This window comes from Canis aureus, chromosome 8 (genome assembly GCF_053574225.1).
Source record: "Canis aureus isolate CA01 chromosome 8, VMU_Caureus_v.1.0, whole genome shotgun sequence".
Classification (NCBI taxonomy): domain Eukaryota; kingdom Metazoa; phylum Chordata; class Mammalia; order Carnivora; family Canidae; genus Canis; species Canis aureus.
Window position 1 is genome coordinate 25,415,540 of NC_135618.1, and position 20,173 is coordinate 25,435,712.

Sequence of the window (20,173 nt, forward strand, 5' to 3'; positions counted from 1 at the left end):
AACTGAATAGATCAAAATATAGAACAGTTGAAGTTGCAACACTGACCTCCATCTGATTTTTCTCCCTCAGGAGATATATCTTTAAATAAGCAATTTCAATGTTTAGCCTTGTATTCCCTTTGGTAAATTCACTTTTCTTCTATCGTGCATAATTTCTTTATAAAGACTTCATAATCTAAGACTCCACACAGAATGAAGATGATTTTTCTTTGCTCGTGAAATAAAGAATACTTTAATTTTACATCTTTATTATATTTTTTATTTAATATTTTGAAGTATTTCTTTAAAACAGGTTAAAAAACACTTTTTTCTAAAATAGTAAATATTTTCATTCATTATGCATATATCTCCAAGATTAATGCTAATTCAAAGCCACTTTAGAGAGCACATAGTATGTATTTCTCTCTTCTTATTTAAAAGCATAGTAGATACAGAACTTCGAATTCTCCATGGAAAACAGTGAGAAAATATATATATGTATCCATCTACCTTTTATTTGCTAAGAAAGCAAAAAAAATTTTTATCATAATTCCATTATGGCCATCTTATCTTTTAGATATCTAGCTTTGAAATATTTAAATTTTCTCTTGCTTTATTAACACAAAAGTACAAATCCAAGGTTTATTGTGCACCTGTAACCTTTTCTTTCAACAACCTATATTCCATTCAAATCCTCAAAAATGTTGGAATCTGGGTAATAAATGGTAATAGAAGTGATAATTTATATCAGGTCCCTTATAAAGAGGTAACATGTATGTGTACCTAAATTCATTTATAAAGGGCTTGTATTCTTCAGTGGATTAGTTTAGTTCATTTACAGAGAGAATTTTCATGTATTTCAATTATAGACAACTTTTGAAACAGGAAGTTAAACTTCTTCACCTATGAAGAATAGCAATAGCAGCAAAACAAACCCCTGCAGCTTTTAGTTTTAAAGGCATTCAAATTTTGTAGGTAATTAATCATATCCATTCAGAAATGAAAAACATTTAATTAGATATTGAAATATTCTATTTTTACATTTTACTAAATTATAAGTAAAATGATAAAACAAATTTTCTCATTAAAATAAAATGTCTTGGGACACCTGGGTGGCTCAGTTGGCTAAGCATCTGACTCTTGATTTTGGCTTAGAACATGATCTTAGGGTCCTGAGATCAATCCCTCCCCCTCTGCCCCTCCCCATCCAGTGCTTGCTTGCCCTTTGACTCTCTCTCTCTCCCCCTAAAAAACTAATTAGTAATTAATTTAAAGTCTTATTTCTTTAAAGTATTATCCAAACGTATCTGTATTATATCTAATATTTTATGGCCCACAGTGATACATAAATTAAAAATTAAATAATGAGCTCAAAGTTCTTATTTCAAATGTCTTTTAATCAGTTACATTTGTCATCTTTTCATAAAAGAGGCAATTTTTCCCTTGGATGCAGGGTATTTTCATAATATTTTTGCACATGGTCAGCAAATAACATGTTAAAAAGAGGAACTTCAAAAACGCAATGGGTATATTAATATAATGTGATACAGTGTATCAGAGCTGATACGTGGCAAGCAAGCAGCATATTTTATATGTTGAAGCACATTTTAAGTCCTCCTTTACTCACGTAATTTAGGCTTCAGATGTATTTGTCAATTGCTCACTGCAGAATAGCTGCAGAACTGAAACAAAACCTTCAGTATAAAAATGACAACCCTTTTGTTTCCCCTAAATCCTTATTCTGTCATCCACTGGCAGTGAGCTTTCCAGTCATGTTCTCTGCCAGTCCTTACCAGTTTGCCAATTACACAAGCTGCTTCCCAGACATCAGACACAAATTCCACAAGACTGCTGTGCAAGCGTACCCTAATTAACCATCAGCTTAATTAGACAATTTACTGTGTAATTAGCAGGCAATTAGTCAACACCTCTCAGATCTTATTGACTGCTGTGACAGCCTTTCCGTCTCTCCACATTCCAATACACAACAGCGACCATGTTTCTAGCACTCTTCAACCCAGGACTACATGGCTTTGGATGGAGAAGAGGGTAATATTATATAACAAAGGAAAAAATCAATATGTAGCCTCTCCAATTATTGAACTATTTATAAACTTGTCTTCTATTTAATACTGGAAGTCCAATATTAAAGATGCTTTTAAATTCCTGCTCCAAAAATAGCTAGAAAGCCAACTTCTTAGTATGTTTTACATCATATTTTAATGTAAAACACTTTCAGTTGCAGGTCAGGTACTATGAACTATGTTCCATGACTGGCTATGCCTATAATAATTTGCGCGAATTTTCTGTTATGTGTGGATCAGCCCTATTGATTGAATCCTATTAATGTGAATAGCAAGTATAGACACAAATCCCACATTGACGGAAGGTGTTCTAGGGTTGAGCAGCATTTTCTAGTTTCTTTCAGTCAACTATGAAGATGACTGGACACTGGGAATCACAACATGGTGTTTTAACATTTACATTAACACTTACTAATTTTATATGAATATTTTAAAAAACATTCTTCTCAGAGCCTATGTGTATGTCACATAACATCCATTGCTCTTTGTAGTGAAATTTCTGACCCCTATAAAATCCTTCCCATTTTCTGAAGATTTTATGGTTGGTAACTAAAGAGATCCCAACAGCTATAAGGAAGAACAATTCTTTACCTTTATCCTTTCAGAAATATTAAAGAAGATGAATTTTATTGAATGACTTAAAAGTCATAAAATCCCCTGTTAATGGAAAGGAACAGAAAGGAAGAACATGTGACCATCCCTTCATAGTTTAATGAGTTAGTTGTCATCAGCATTTCCTGATAGCTGATAAACTGCAATAAGTATAAACCACTTATTACAACAGAATTATTCCTGTATTATTTACATGTTTCCACCAGCAACAATGTTTTCTTTTTTCTCTTTGAAAATAAAGGTCTGAAGATTCCAGGCAAAGGGAACAGTTCATAAAAGTGAGAATGAGGTTGACTTATTGGAGCAACCTAGAAAAGGCCATTATGGCTCCAGGTTACTTGGTACAAGGTAAAGTAGAATGAGATGAAGCCTGAGAGATCGGCAGCAGCCAGATGATAAAGTGACTGTACAAGAATTCTGGATCTTATTTCAAGGGGTATGGGAAGCTGTTGGAATATTTTTAGCAAAGGAGGGGCATGATATGATTTATGTTGTAAGAGACCACCTAAGCCATGGTCGGGAGGTTGGAATGCAGGACCAGACAAGAGGGGAAATAGGGAGGCTCTTGTAGGAGGTTGATAGAGTATTCAGTGAGAAATGATGAGGGCTTGGATGTGGGTGGTACAGGTGAAGATGGTCCTTAAGTGAAAAGGCCAAAATTACACGATTTTATATGGTTTAATAAAAGATTACATAACTACTAACATTTTACCTTGGTATGCAGATTGTGGGAACAATAACTCTAACTTTTACTGATGTAGTGTTTTACATGTTACAAATCATTTTTATATCTTCTATTTTTTAAAAATTCAAACTGAGTATTGCTAGAATACTCTAAGAAAGGGAAAGCAGGTATTGTCTTGTGTTATTAGTGAGCATGCTGAGGTTTAGAGAAGTTAAGTAATTTATTGACATTCACATTACTTAGGAAAGAATGACCCTCGACATTTTCTTCCAAATAAAGGGAAACAGTTGTAATATTTGAATAATAACTACTGTGATTTACTGTGAAAACCATGACTGAAAATTTAGGGTAAAATAACCCCTCTAGCCTTCTGCATGCAATATCATTTTTCTCTTTCAATACATACTTTTCTTTGTATAAATTCACTTTACCTTTGGTGCCATACCATGTCTTCTCATATTGATCTAGAGAGGATTTCAAGATACAATGCAATGTTTGTTTATTCACCCACTGAAAAAACCACACACCGAGTGGCTGCTCACCTTATGCGTGGCTATGGCAGAAAATCCAAGGAGCCTTGCGGGAACCTCACAGTACTACCACTACAGACAATGACTGAGCAAGGGTCCCAGCTCTCCTGCTCTGAAATTCTTCAGCTGCATTGTACTACATTCCCAGGCCTCAGCTAATGACTGAACAGGACAGAGAGACTAAGGTGAGCTCATTCCTGAGACCTGAGGACTTTTTAAAGATTTCACTGAAACTTACTTAGATGCAAGCCACTCTAGGATGCTTCCACTCAAGCTCTCTTCCTCTATCCTTCACCTGGGGCCAGACTTCTATTGTTGTCTCATGACTCTCCCATCTTTCTCCACCTTCCTCTATATTTTCTTTCCCAGGTATTTCACCTAATAAAATTCTTGCACGTCTAATCCCATCTTGGCAGTCTGTGAGTGGAAGACCTGAACTAAAACAATTCTGATGTCACGTTAAATGTAACTTCAGGGATCAATTAGATGATCCACAAAATATAGGAAAAAAAAACTCAGTATGAGAAATTTTATAAAATTTAAGAAATTTTTATAATGTGCTGTCATGTAATTAATGTCAATAATTAAAGTTTGATAGATGCTAGTAATATAACAGAGTATCAAAATGTAGATTTTGGCTGATATCTTGAGAGGAATTGAAATAAATTACCAAAATAAATGCTCCTCTTGAAGAAGTGTCCAAGTACAAGAAAAATATCTGCTTAAGGAATTCTTATACCATTCTCCCTCAATAAGGGTATACAAGTTGGGGATGCTGGAGAGATTAAGATGATTTCTTTGGATCATACTATGTGTTCTGAGTCTCATTGCTGTCCCCAAGCCCCAAGAGATTCTGAGAATACTCAACATGTGTTCCCTGCGATTTATTTTTCCTTTTGGAGGGGGAGAGTAAAGTGTACAGCACTGTTTGATAGGTTTACATGGTAAAGCATGGGTTGTCTGCTGCTGAAAAATGAATTAAAAGAGATGGAACTATACTTCGACAAGTCTGCATTCCTAAGATTTTTCAGGGCAAAGGAAATGAAAAATTTTCCTGTGGACCAGTTAAGGGACCCATATAAAATAAGGTAGTGTGAGGTCACTCTAAGGTCTAGTCAGTAGGGATCTTTGCAAAGGTAAAGAGGTCTCAGCAGAAAAAAAAAAAAAAAAGTAATTAACTCAAGGGCTAGGATTTGTGTAGGGAGTAAGTTATAACCAAAGATTCAAAAGAGCCATAGCAGAGAGTACCCTAATGATGGGAGGAATTTTTGAAGAACACATGACAGCACCCAAAAAAAAAGAGCCTAAAAATACATCTCCTAAATAAGGATATAATAGCTGTACAAAACTATTTTTATCCAAAAAAGTGAAGTTGTTCATGAAATAGTGATATTTACTGATTTAATATTCACAAATTGCTAAACAATGCACTACATTCCAAGACACATCTGTCTTACAGATTAGACAGTCGGTCAACATGTACTTTCTCCAGTTCCTTCATTTGCAAAGCCTGAAGGTCAAAGGACTTGCCTTCCAAGGGCTTACATTCAAGAAGGAAATAAAGAAACAAACACATAAATAATTCATTCTATCTTATGTAAATTGAGTAAAATTTTATAAAAACTCAGAGACTGAGAAGAAGGTAACCATCGGTTAACAGCCACAGAGGACCAGAATCACATAGCCAGTGGCCTTTTAATATTTGAGTAGGAGAAGAAATCATCTTAAGGAGGAAAAAATGGTAAAATTAAGGCCATAGATGACACAAAACATAGTAAGCCTAGTGATTAGACTGGTTTAATAAGAAAAGAAGACTGGGGATCCCTGGGTGGCGCAGCGGTTTGGCGCCTGCCTTTGGCCCAGGGCGCGATCCTGGAGATCCGGGATCGAATCCCACATCAGGCTCCCTGTGCATGGAGCCTGCTTCTCTCTCTGCCTCTCTCTCTCTCTCTCGCTCTCTCTCTGTGACTATCATAAATGAATAAAAAATTAAAAAAAAATAAGAAAAGAAGACTGCATGAGAAGAAATAGTTGTTTTTAATGATGATGATGATGGTGATGGGAGTTACATTATGACTAGTAGCAAATTCCAAGTTGAATTAAATAATCTCTCTGCTTAAAACTCTTCAGGTTCCCTGTTGTCTATACAATCACATTTAAATTCCTAGCCTAACAGGCCTTTCCCATAATCTCTCCAGCTACTTATACCACCTTATGATACATATGCTGAATATTACTTAAGATTTAACTGCTGAATCTTAAATATGCATGGCACTCTCATGACCATGAATGTCCATGTGCTATCCTTCCTGCCTAGAATAAAAATGAAGCTCAAATGTGAAATCATTTTAAAAATTGGAGGAAAATACTGCCTATTAAATAACATTTTTAGTCTAAGAATCTCTGTTGCCTTATGTCCACATTCTGTTTTTTGGTGCATACTCTAAGTTTCCTAGAGTGAAGACGATTTACACACACACACACACACACACACACAGATACACTCTATATGAATGATCGCTGCCTAACAAATGTTTGTTGGGTAAATGAGATAAAAAATGAGGGCATATAAAGTACATTAGCAACAGCTCTCAGGATACATCTAGTCTAGGCCATATACCTAAAATGACACTTTACTTGGTGATAGTTATAGATAAATTTTAACTTTGAGGGTGAGTTGGCAGAAGAGGAATGATAAACTGTTCCAAGTATGTGGGATACCATGGAAAAACTTACAAATGGGTAAACAGAGCAGGATAAAAAGAGCAGTGTTGTGAAGTAAAACAAGCAGATGGAGAAGTCTAGTAAGTAAAGGTAACTGGCATATGAAAAGGAATTTTGGCTGAATATTTCTCTAAAAAAGCAGTCACTTCCTTAAGCCTCTAATGACACCTCATTTCTGAAACAGTGGCAATTGAATAGGAAGCGGATTGCAAGTCACAGAAGAAGCAGCAGCACAGAGGGAACCGCAATTTAAAACTGAGTAAGTCTTACAGCAAAACAGCCGATGTAGGTATGTCTTTAATAAAAACTTGACTGTGAGGTATGCCTGGGCAGCTCAGTGGTTGGACGTCTGCCATGATCCTGGGGTCATGGAATGGAGTCCCACATCAGGCTTTCCACAGGGAGCCTGCTTCTCCCTCTGCCTATGTCTCTGCCTCTCTCTCTGTGTCTCTCATGAATAAATAAATAAAATTTAAAAAACCCCAACTTGGCTGTGAGGTAATCACTGGGTTTTGTATTTAAAGTATTTTAATGAAGGATAAAGAATATCCCTATGTAGTAATGACTAGAATCTTGTTAAAATATCAATAAAGAAAATACAAAGGCAAGGAGTGTATTATGGGATTCAAGCCATGTTAATTTCAACCAAGGCTGTATCATCTAAACATAGCCAGAATATGGATATTTTTGACTACACTAAAAATCTGAAAAAGAATTATGTGAGATAGGATAAGAGTCAAATAGCTTTTCAACCAGCAGGACTTTATGAAAATTTCCACTAGCAATAATTACAAGGATTTTCCATTAACCTTGACATGGGTTACTTTTAAAAAAACAAAACAAAACAAATAAAACCCCCAAAGTTGAAAAGTATTTTGTAATACAGGTTAGGTTCCTCTATCTGCTAACCCAAATCAAACTTGTGCACGTCAATTTATATTATTAAAAAGTCTATTTGAGTCTCACATTGTCCACTCTACCAAAATGATTAACTAATTAACAAGTGTGAAATCACAGCCTGAAATGGAAAAGAGGTGAAGACGTAATTATATTGGAAAATTGACTGGTCTGCTTCATAGTCAACTAGCCCAATTGTAAAATAAAAGGTAAAAAACATTGGGAGCAATTTAAATAACTTTAATATTATACCTGGTTAAAAATATTACTTTGGCTACAATTAAAGGATTTATAGTTAATATTAGAAGTGTGTGCATTAACCTGTGTTTGGAAACATCATTATCTATATTTTCTATTAAACAAAGTCTGGCATACATGCCATGGCTGAAAACAATGATTAGTTTAGAACTTTGGGGAAAGGCGAAATGTATTTTTATTACATTCTGACTTGCAAGATTTAGTTTCAATATCAGAAGCATACATACAAATGGGCATGCAGGGATACACATGTTCTTTTGTTGTTGATGCGATCAGGGTTGTTTCACAGAAAAGCTTGCTACATTGCCTTAAAGTGAATGAGCATTTGGATGAAATCTCCCATAGGATTATTACATGTGAACTGTAGCCTTTTAATAAACCCATTCTTTATAATTTGAGGATGAGTCAATTTTAATAATTTCAATACAATAAATCTAAGTAACAATTAAAGAACTTAACCAGGTGAAAATCAAACTATTAGTACATGGAGATCACTTATGGTTTTAGAATGTTAAGAGTCTCCCAGATGAGAAGTTTACATTGAATTTCTTTAAATAATTATAACTCCTTTGTTAATGCATAAGTATATACCATGAGAACAATACTGCATGATAAGTAGAAATTAATTATGCACCAAATTTGAAGCTAGAACTGTAACAGGGAAAATAATGCACTGGACAGTTGTTCATTTATTGTTTCATAGACTTTCATCATAATGTAATGTAGAAACTCAATAACAATAAATCAGTTTGACTTAATGTTAAAAAGATTCAGATTTTTATTTCTAATAAGGCCTTTTGAAATGAGTTACAAGAGTAAAGTGTAGTCTTTTGTATTATAATCTAAAGAGAATTACCCAAGCTCTAAAATATTATTACATAACATATTTGTGAAATTTTTCTTAGCAGCTCCAAATATTATTTTTAGCATTTATAGTCCTGACAACGTTATTCCTGAATTCTTGTCTGGTTGATAGGTGCTAGCAATTTGTGCAAATGTAGGCAACTTCCTCTCAATTAAGATAATGTGGATCGAAACAAATTTCTTGAAATCCACATGGGAGAACAGACAACCTACATGGTAAAAAGTCTGCAAACCTTATTATAGAAAGGAAAACAGGACTATTTAGAAAGGAAAAAGAAAAGGCTTGTTGATAGGACATGAGAGCTGTCTCCAAGTAACTGAAGAGCTGTCATGTGGAATTGTGGTTCAAATTAGAATCCTATAATTATTCATTCATCTAACAAGTATGTATTGCACCTTTCCTATCTGCCAGACATAGTTCTTGGCACTGGGCATACAGTAGAGAGCAAGAAAGACAACATTTCTCTTCTTATAAATCTTACTTCAAATGGCCAAGACAAAAAAAATAAACAAATAAACAAGTATGCGATCCAGAGAATGGTGATTTCGTATGGTGGTAAGTGCACTGAAGAAAAACAAAATGGAAAAACAACCAGGGAAATGTGGCACGGGAAGACATAGTTTTGAGTGGTCAGCAAAGACTTCTCTGATAAGTAATTTCTGATCTGAGGACTGAAAGAGAAACAAGAACTATATGTATAAAGATCTGAGGGCAGAGCATTCCAGGCAGAGCAAACACTAGCAAAATGGGCTAAGAGAGGGAGGACCCTTGTCACGTTGGAGGAATAGAAAGAGGGCCAGTGTGGCTACAGAAAATTGGCACAGAAGATTGGCTTTTGACAATGGATTGACAGTGGATTCCCAGAAGGTTTTGCTATCTTTTTTTCAAGTTTTTATTAAATTCTAGTTAGTTAACATACAGTGTAATATTGGTTTCAGATATAGAATTTAGTGATTCATCACTCCCAGAAGGTTTTAAATCAAAAGTCTCTCTCCATGACATTATACATAAAAGCAAAGTAGAAATAAAATCATACGTGCTACTCTGTTTGAGGTACAGGATAGAAGGCCCTTCAGTACACCTGCTCACGTGAACTCCAGGTCCCTGCCAAACACTGATGGAATTAAACTGCCTTCAATTAAGACTTAAAATAATAAGATTCAGAGAGGAAAAATTAGAAAATATAATATAGAGAAAAGTATCTGAATCTGTATCAAATAGACATTGGCTCATCCTGGTGTGGTGGATGTAGGCCTGTGAATGGGAGGAGGAGTTTCCATGCTCCCAAATCCTGGTCTGACCCTGTGACTTGCTCTAACCTACAGAATAAGGGTGGAAATTATATCATGCAACTTCTGAGCCTCAGACACAATTTCCACTCTTGCATTTTTAGAATATAGCCACTTTATGAACAAGTTCAGTGCAGTCTCTTTGAAGATGAGACCATATGGAGACCCAGGCCCAGTTATGCCAGCTGAGGTCCCAAGCATGTGAATAAAGCCATCAAGAACCAGCAGCCACCCAGTCTTTTAACTAACTGCAAACGCATGAGTGAGAACAACTAACGTCATATGAGGCAAAGTCAAGCCTACTCAGCTGCGCCCTGACCAGACTGCCAAACCGTAGAACCAAGAGCAGATTACTTGTTGTTTTAAGCTATTAAATTGTGCTTTGATATGCAGCAATAGATAAGTAATTCAGAAATTGCTTATGTTTGCTAGCATAACAGAATCTAAAACATGTGGCATTGGCTTTCGAAATGAGAGGGGGGCAGAGACCTCTCTTGGAAAATCAAGAGTAGGCTGTTAGTTAAGGCTGGAAAAATGGTGAACAAACTGTTAGTGGAGGCTTGAAATGCAGTGTGAAAATTGTTATTGGAGACTGAGAAAAGGGTGGCCTGTATTATGGAGTGACAGCACAATTGGCAAGAATATCGCTGGTGATAATTCAGAAGATACAAAATGTACATAATGCATGTGTGGATCTGACTAATGAAATCTCTAGACAAAACACTGAAAGTGTCAGTTGGATGTTTCTACTCAAGAATAATAAGGTACTGTAAGAGAGAAAATAGCTATAGAATGATATATTTAATTTACTAAGCAAACCTAGAGCAAAGCAAAAGGGCCCAGGACTTGCTTGCTATGTTAGAAAATAAAACTATTCTTAGTATTTTTTCTACCCTGGGAGGAAAAGATTTTCAAAGTAAGAAATGATCTTAGGATAAAGATCATATCAAGAGCGTTGCTTTGTGATCCTTTGTTAAGATTTTAGAAAGATTTAAGGCAGGTCCTAGTAGATTCTCTCAGGTAGACAATATTGATTCTAAGAATCTTAAGGACATTGTGCTACAGCAGGAAGACACATCCAAAATGGAGAAAAATCTGTCTCAAAAAGAGACATTATGAATGTGGCTTAGGGCATGTAGTCAGTCCTTAGTAGATTAAAAAAGTTTTAAATAAAGTTTTCTGATGACAGCACTAAGAATTAGGACTAAAAGGGGCAACAGAAAGAGAATAGGGGTTCTTAACTTTCTATGGCAAGAAACAGGTAAAAAAAAGTTATTCAACTGCCAAGAATGGCCATCACTGGCCATTTCTAAACGAAACAAAACACAACTCAGAGGATAGAATAAGATCCCGGAGGGCAGAGCCAACAGCAGATAGGACGATGGGTTAGGGAATCATTATCAGGGAGCAGAATGGGGTCCTACTCAAAGAACACCCCCTATCCTTAGAGCAAGGGACTCTGACAACACGTGACCAACTGGATATTAAAACTGCTGTGGACAGTGATTTCTAAATCCCTTCCTTTTCTCCTATTTCTGAATGAGAATATCTACCTACTGTGGTTCTCTGGACTGTATAATTATATTTTGGGTGGATAGAGGATAGTAAACTTGTCTTTCTAGTTCACAGTATCCTGAATAAACCAAGTTGAACCTAACCAAGGCCGTTTCCATTTGAACTTAATATAGATCACAAGATCATAAACTTTGAGCCTAATGCAATCAACGGATGACATTTTTGGTACCTTGGAAAGGGGTGGATGCCTTTTGCCTGTGAGAGGATATGAATTACTGGGACCAGAGGGCGAATTAGTTGTTTGCAACAATGGCTTGTCATCACCCTTCCATACTATATGCATGTCCACCTGTGATATGATTTTGCGGTTTTTCCCATAAATAAGCAGATAGTATTTACCTACGTCTGCAATATAACATGTGTAGTGTATCTTGTAATTTGCTCTAACCAAGAGTATGGTGGAAATGACAGTGTGTGACTTTTCAGTCTTTATCTCCGCAGGCTTTGCAGCTTCCACGCTTGCCCTCTTGGAGCACTGCTACCTTGTGAACAAGCCCAGCCTAGCTTCCTTGATGAGACACCACGAGGCAAGTGAGATAATAAAGATATGGAAAGAAGGAATTAGCCCGCTTAGCAACGACAGCAACTCCAGTTGAGAGTCCGTATGTATGAACGAGGCCATCTTGCCAGTTCCCAGGCATCCAAGTTACTGAAAATGCATGAATGAGCCCAAGAGACACCATGTAAAGCAGAACTGCCCACATGAACTCAGCCAAATTGCCAATGTATAAGATTGTGAACAAATAAATAATCATTGTTCTAAGTCCTGGGCAATTGGTTTAACTTCCTCACTCTACTATTTTTCATGAAAAAAAAAAAAAAACTTAAAAAATACTATCTAATAGAGATATTATGATGATTCAAAGAAAAACTTCTGAAAAACATTTGGGCATGTCCTTATTTTATAAGCACTCCATAAATGATAGTTAATTATGTGTATAATAATGAAAATTCCAACAACAATGTATAATATCAAACAACTTGTGCAAGATAGTGATTTAGAAGCAGCTTTGGACAGAGACTGGAGTCTCTCAGGTCAAAGTTAGTTTTCCTAGACGTCACTTATTCTCCACACTTGCTAGCCTTTCTGTAGGGTATTTATTTACTTGGAACAACAACAACAACACCGTATTTAAAAATTAACAATTCATTTATGCTCATAAGTTAGACTAATTTATTCCATGGTATCTCTGAGGGCAGAATTATAAAAAATAGATGGAACTTATGAGAAAGGCCAATTTGGGGTCAGTAAAAGAAGATATTCTAGGGATGCCTGGGTGGTTCAGCAGTTGAGCATCTGCCTTTGGCTCAGGTCATGATCCCAGGGTCCTGGGATCAAGTCCCCCATCGGGCTCCTGGCAGGGAGTCTGCTTCTCTCTCTGCCTGTGTCTCTGCTTCTATGTCTCATGAATAAATAAGTAAATAAACATATTAAAAAAAAAAGATATTCCTAAGATGAGGTTTCCCATAGTTATGACAGGCTGCATTGCCATAAAGATCTAGCATATCCCTTGTTGCTAAAAGCACTCAAAAACAAGTTACATTTATTCTGTCATAGCTATTGACACATGAGCTTTCAGAGTTGGTCAGATGATTTTTATCTCCCTTCCTAAAATTGTGCAATCCCTATTCCGTTTTCTCAAAAATTCCCTATATTTTAAAAACTCTTAAGTCTTGAAACGCTACCCAGACATTTAAAACTTCACTGACATTTTCATTTTCAGACATGTATAGATGCACTACAGAAAGCAACATGGGATATGAAAATTTTAAATTGGCCTTTTCTCCCTTGATTGAGATCAATACTTGAATAGTCAATTTTTTATGTGTTAACTGTCTGTTCATATGACTGAAAAAAAAAGAAACTCAATATGCTTTTGCCAAAAATTTATTTATTCATTTATTGATTCATTTATCCAACGAATATTTATGAAACATTTATCAAACTCTTCCTGTACACTAAGCATTATGTGGTATAGGTTATATTTTACGGAAAAAGCCACTATCGATATTTGGTTCCAAAGAAAAAAATGGAAGAACCTTAAATACTTCTCAGTTTCAAGTTTTGGCATTTTATGTTGAAAAACTCACTATATGTGTACCTATTTATCTAATCATCTGATACTTATTAAAACAAAATATATGCATTCAAGATATTTTCTCACTAAAAATCTATCACAGGTTTATCCTAATATCTATATTAGATAGTTTCTAAATGAAGTGAATTTTTGCTTAGGTTTGAATTTGATTTGGAATAATAAACACTTCTGAGTTTATCTATGCAGTGATAAAGATTATGCAACCCGCAGTTACAGATTACATATTTGCAGCATATAAAATGTAGAGGCTTGAGAAAACAAAATTTATGACATAATTAACAAAAATAAAATATTTTTATCTATTTCCTATCAGTATAATATGGACACAGGTCATGAGTTTCTTTTATGTGAAGTCTAAATGATTTTAATATTAAACAGAGCATTTCTCTGGTTTGTCATGATAGTTTAGCTTTAATTAAGCTTTACATTTATTTCTCTCCCACCTTTTTAAATTTAAACATGAATGCAATATATATTTATATATAAAATTTATAATTATATTTTAAATATCATTTTATGATGATATTTTACATATCATCTTTATAAGACATAAACAGAATCTCAAGAAAGGCAATCTACGTATTTTGGGACATTCCAGGGAAGACTGATTTGGGAAGGAAGAACATTGTTAATAAAAGCCATCTTTGATGTTATTTAACACAAAAGTAAACACAGATCTTTTTATATTTGACATTAAAAATCTGATCATTTGCCTCCCTAAAGAAACCACGTACAGCTTTTATACAGACTGCACAGTAAAGAATAATAATATTTCTGTTTACTGAGATATCAACTGGCATTTCACTGTAAGTCAATGGTCTATCTTTGCTACAGCGTATTAGACCTCAATCTGGCATCTACAAATGTCAAGAGTATAAAAAAAGTATAGGATGAAAATCAAAAGCATGTTCCGAACTCCCAAAAAAATAAAAAAAGGGAAACAAAGTTCACCTAAACATATTTGCTGCAGAAATCAGTGCAATATTCAGCTGTCAATCTAGAAAAACAACGAGGGAGCCACCCTGTCAGTAGGACAGGATAATAAAATTTCCAGCAGATGTTCAGGCAGGGCTCTAATTTTTACTGAACTCCCTTGGTAAGCATTTAATTTCTTTATCATATGCAGGCTCGGCAAATTGTACTTCATCAAAACTGTATTGTGAAATATTAATATTTCATATGATAACAAAACTCCATAGAATAACCTTTGTCATATTGAGAGCATCCAAATTTAAAATGTCAAGATTCTGAATTTTAATACATTTTAAGTAGATTCTTGAATTGGCATAATAAATTATAATAAGGCTAATCTAAATTGGTATGCTATAATGTCACACAAATGTATAGTACATATAATATTTTAATAGGTACCTTTAGTAAGAGGCTGTGGGGTAAACATGTTTATATCTACTGAGTTGGATGCTAAAACATTTCATCAGTAAGAAAGCACAGACGCTCATAAGACAATTTCACATTCACAACAGGTTTAATCACTAATTAGGGACAATATAAGAAAACAAAACAAAACAAAGACCTTAAATTTCAATGCAGCAATCGGACTACCTCGCAAAACCATGTATGGGAAACAATTGTTGTTGAAAATGGCATTATATAAGCCCAACGTGGCATCATTATTTATGTCATTATAATCTGCAAAAATACATTTAAAATAGTCTTTGTACAAATATTGTGTTGTATTCACCTTCAAAGTAAGTAACCGAGAGCTTCCTAAAACCCCCAACATTATGTTTTATATGCCAAATTTAATTTGCATTTGTTCCTTACTCTCCCGTTGAACCAGCATCACAGACTCGTGAATTGATAGATTAAATTCAAATTGGAGGTTTAGAAGGAAGTTAGCTTCCACATTTATTTCTGCTGGTGATCCTAATAAAGGCAACTGCTCCTAGGTTACTGAAAGAGACAGCATCACAAATCAATGCATGTCACCAACAGAGTAAAGACAGATGTCTCTGATTAATCAGAATTCAATTTTTTGCAAGCAAACAGGAAATTCAAAGCAAACACTTTTTTTCCTAGTTTTTCGCTTATACCTGATCAGCCACCTATTTCAGTTTGCATATAAAATTTTTAAAACGGTGTAACTAATGTAGTCATTAAATGGTATCAGAGACTCAGTTTTTCTCAACAGATTAAACATTTGATTACAGCTTGCGAGTTATTCTTAAAGGAGGAATTGAAACAAAGACAAATATACTATCAATGTTCTACAAAGCTGTAAACAATTAATGGTATTCTAAAGCTGAATCTAGTAAATTATTTATTTTTACACTTTGTTTAACCAAAGTATTTCTAAATATTCAGCCAATTTATTTGAAAAAGCACCTCCTTTTAGCTACTTAAATATAAAAACATTTATGATGCTTTTCATGCTCTAGTTTTTCTAACTTTTGAGAATTCTCTAGATTTTATCACACTTACACATAGCATCTTGTAAAGCTGTCAGAATAAGACAGCTGTAATGCTTTAGTCATACTAATGCCAGCTATTGATCCTAGTAAGAGGAGAAAGAAGGAAAGAATGTGCTTAATGGGGCATATTTGTTCTCTATTATTTTCTTTGCCTACGGATAAAGCTGATTTAAATAATGATACACTTTTCTCAGTCACTAGATTCACACATTCTTATACATTAATTATTACTAACTACCAGTTACTAACTAAATACATCAATAGATTTAGCATTTAAAATTTTATCAATAAAGGGTCTATGAATGTTAAATTCTGCTGTGCTTTTCTAATTCAAAGCCATATAAGGATGCAACCTTCTATTGTATAATTCATTCTACTTTAAAAACATGAATTTATATGCTTTGTGTAGTTTAAAGAATTAATTCCAACCATAATATGTCCTTTATTTTCTACGAAGTATGGCCATTTATGAAATAAGTACAAAGTCATGATGCCAAATTAAACTCAGGTATATATATTTTTAAAAAAAGTTTCTGTATATAAAAATTCAAGACAAATCTTATCACCAGAACAAATGAGGTACACTGAGTGATTCTTTTTGACATGAACTGGGTCCCAGGATTATGTACAAACCAAATCCATAATCTAACTTTGAATTCAGGCATAAGTCCTTGTTCACACATATCCAGAAATCACAAAAATAATTAATGTCAAAATAAGGATTCATGAGTTTGTGATTATTAAATGAAATAATCACTTTAATAATATGTATATTTTTGATGCTTCCTAGACAAAACAAAATGAGAAATGCATGTCCTTCCATGGGACAGAAAGAGTGGAAAAGAATAAAAACCAACTTGTAATGATAAGTCTTATCTGGTAGTTGAATAACTTATTTTTTGGTCAGGAAAATCTTGCCAGTATAATATTTACACTCTAATTAAAATGCATGATAGAGATTTAAACATGACTTCAAAAATATCTTCTTACCTTATCAAGAGAGAAAGTTTTGGTCAGGGCAAAACCCCATCCAGCTTCAAAAGCTCTTCGAATCATTGATGCACTGGTAGCTGGAGTTGCACTCGCAAGACCAAAAGGATTTAGAAACTTCAGTCCAGCCATCTCCACGCTGATGTCCACCAGATCGATGGGAGTGTAAAAGAGGGGCAGCTCAGGCTTGGCACAAACTGAAGCTCCATATTGCGACTGCAAAAAATAGTCAATAATCATCATATCTGATTTTTCCATATAATCTTTTACAAAAATTACTGTAACACAGAATTTGAATTAATATAGATCACACTGGTCTGTTTTTGATGAGGAAAACCGTCAGTTAACAATGAACCAAATTCATACAATACCATCTTTTTCTAATTTAAAAGGCATTATAGAGACTATTAACAGAAATAAAAATTAATTAAATAAACAAACAAAATTATTTAAAACATACAGAGATTCAAACACAAAAGGCAATAATTTCAGAATTTAGCTCCCTGGTCCCATAAACCAGACTTTTTGCACTTAAATTGTGGAAATGTACTTAGTCCTCAGAGATATGGGCAACAGCAAGTCAGGAGGCCTAAATTCAATTTCCAGTAGTCTCACTTCTGTTTATATGAGATTTTAGGAAAGCCACCTAATATGACCATGTCTTTTTCTTTACCATTTTCAGTACAGCAGCAGGAATGCTGGTTGCCTAATTTCCTACCCTCATAGGGGTATTGGAAAATGCAGGAGATCATAAACCACAGGAAGACATCTAATTTGGAAAGTGGGGGATGTACTCATGTGCAAGAGGAGATTCTTTTTTTCAGAAATAAAACTGGTACCAAAACAGTTAATGTCAAAACCTTCAACTAGCTCTCACAACTAGAAAATTACCTTTGCTAAAGGAACACTGTAATAATGTTACTTTGCATTATGAAAACAGTTATGCAAAGTGCATGGCACACTGAAGCAGAATAGGTACTTGCTAAATGTTGTCTCTTCCTGACTGGGTAGGTTATTAAAGATCTCATCAGGCCTTTGGTTTATAAAGTGTCTCTGTCTCTTTCCTTTTCTTCCTCCTTCCCTTTCTCTCTGTTTATCTCTGAAAGACAAATAATACTGGCAAATATTAAAAGGATGTATTTTCTAAGCCAAAGTGGTTACTAAATGGATAGGGCTAGTTAATCCCAAAGTAAGAACTCCTTTCCCTTGTGAGCATCATTCAAAGGAAAAGTTGTTTGAGCATAACTTTAATTTTACAGGAGTGTGTCTTATGTAGATAAAAATTGCCATGACTTGCATACAAATTATTTCTGGACCTCCACCATTTATAATGCAAAGCAAAGTTCACTTAGTCTGTAGAAAGGCATCAAAACTTGTCAATTGAAAGACTAATGTGTCTTGAACACCTACAAAGAGATGCCTGACCACATCAAAGCTTTCAACTATGGCAGGCATCTTCTGCCAGGAACATTCTGGGTTTCAAGGCACATTTCTGAATATTGCTCAGGCCTGTTGTGAACATAATTTCTACTATCCTCCCGTGGAATTGTAATACTGTTAAAAAGATTAGCAAAGACAAAAGCTATAATGTACAATATAGGGAATAGTTAATTTGAGGGTGTGTCTGAATTTGAACAGAGGTACAAGAGGGGAAAAACACCTTTGATGTGATTTTCTCAGCTGTGTAATCATAGTTTAAACTGAATCAAGCAAATTTAGATTAGACTAAGGAAGATTTTCCTCACACCATGGATTGGTCAACACTGGGAAAAATCTAGATGTATTTTTCATATCTGAGGAATCTTAGAAATTTCAGGCAAGTTTGTGTTTGACACCAATAGCAGAAATGCATATGGTTCCATATCTATTTAGGTGAGGTAAATGACACTACTAATTTTCTTCTCTTTTTAAGGTTTTGTACTGAAATATCTAATCCCTTCAATCTTAGATGAATTTGTTTGTTATAATTGTAGCTATGGATTAGGCAACAGCCCAAAGAGGCGGATATATACATGTGAGTTCAACTTGCATCTCTTAATTTATATAGTTTAAAATAAATAAGGCATTGCTCTGAAATTCTTAAAAAGGTTTCTGCCTTAATACTAAAAAAGGAAATGATGATACAAACTTAGCGAGATTTTCCTTATGCTTCAAAACAAAAATATAAACCAAACCAAACCAAACAATAACAAAATATAAACACACACATAAAACTCTTTCAAATGAGAAGTACAGCTTCTTATAAAATATGTATTTTCTTTTATTTACAAAAGTACTACTGATGCACACATGATATAATCTAAAATCTCTACTTGTAATAGGCAGTTGTTTTTCATATCGTACATAAAAGGCTTTTGTTATGTTTTTAAGACTTTTTACCACAGTGTGGTGCTACAGCAACCTAGCCTGTCCAAACTCACAATTTACTTATGCCCAATCAATGTATGCTTTCTTTTCTGAAGTTTAAAATCCTGTTCACCTCTGTACCCTTGCTCAGACAACTTAAGTATTTCAAATTTCAGTTCTCACCATGAGGTTAATTCCTCCCAAATCCCATTCATAACCTCCAAATTCAGATTCCCAAGATACTTCAAGACCTTTGGATATGGATGCTTTGCTGTTAATTCAAACTCAACTGCTTCAAAGTTTATCTCATATTCTCTTCTAAAGAATATGTTACCCAGATTTTCAATTGCAGACAATAGTTTTTCCAGTCATCCAATAGTATTATTAAATGATAGATGTAAGAAACAGCTAGATTATGTTAATTATACTGGAATTAAAATTAAAAACTTAAAAAAAAAAAGGAAGAAGAAACCTAGAGCAATGAAGATCAGTTCCCCAATAATACCACTGTAAAAAGGAATGTTATACTGGTATCGGACTGATACAGAAACTGATACAAGAAAAAAAAAAATGTACTGACGTGAAAGAGCATTTATTCTATACTAAGTGAAAAAATAGTGTGTTAACATTATATGTAAGTCCAAAAGTTTTCAGTAAAAAATAAGTAAACAAATAAATAAATATTTAATTATATTTATTATAATAGTATATTTATGTGTATTGCTATATGTCTTTAGGTTCATCCATCATAAAGAGTAAATATTCATATGTTAACTAGTGTTATCTGAACTGGGATTGGGATGACCTT

At 34.4% G+C, this 20,173-nt stretch overlaps 1 protein-coding gene across 3 annotated transcripts in view; it reads right to left on the reverse strand.

Annotated features, from left to right (window-relative positions):
* DPYD (dihydropyrimidine dehydrogenase) overlaps positions 1-20,173 on the reverse strand; it is a 798,341-nt gene that overhangs the window by 373,861 nt on the left and 404,307 nt on the right. For all 3 annotated transcript variants that reach the window (XM_077905543.1, XM_077905544.1, XM_077905545.1), the window contains one exon: positions 17,020-17,235. In XM_077905543.1, the coding sequence (XP_077761669.1) occupies positions 17,020-17,235 (216 nt within the window). The remainder of the gene's footprint in view (positions 1-17,019; positions 17,236-20,173) is intronic.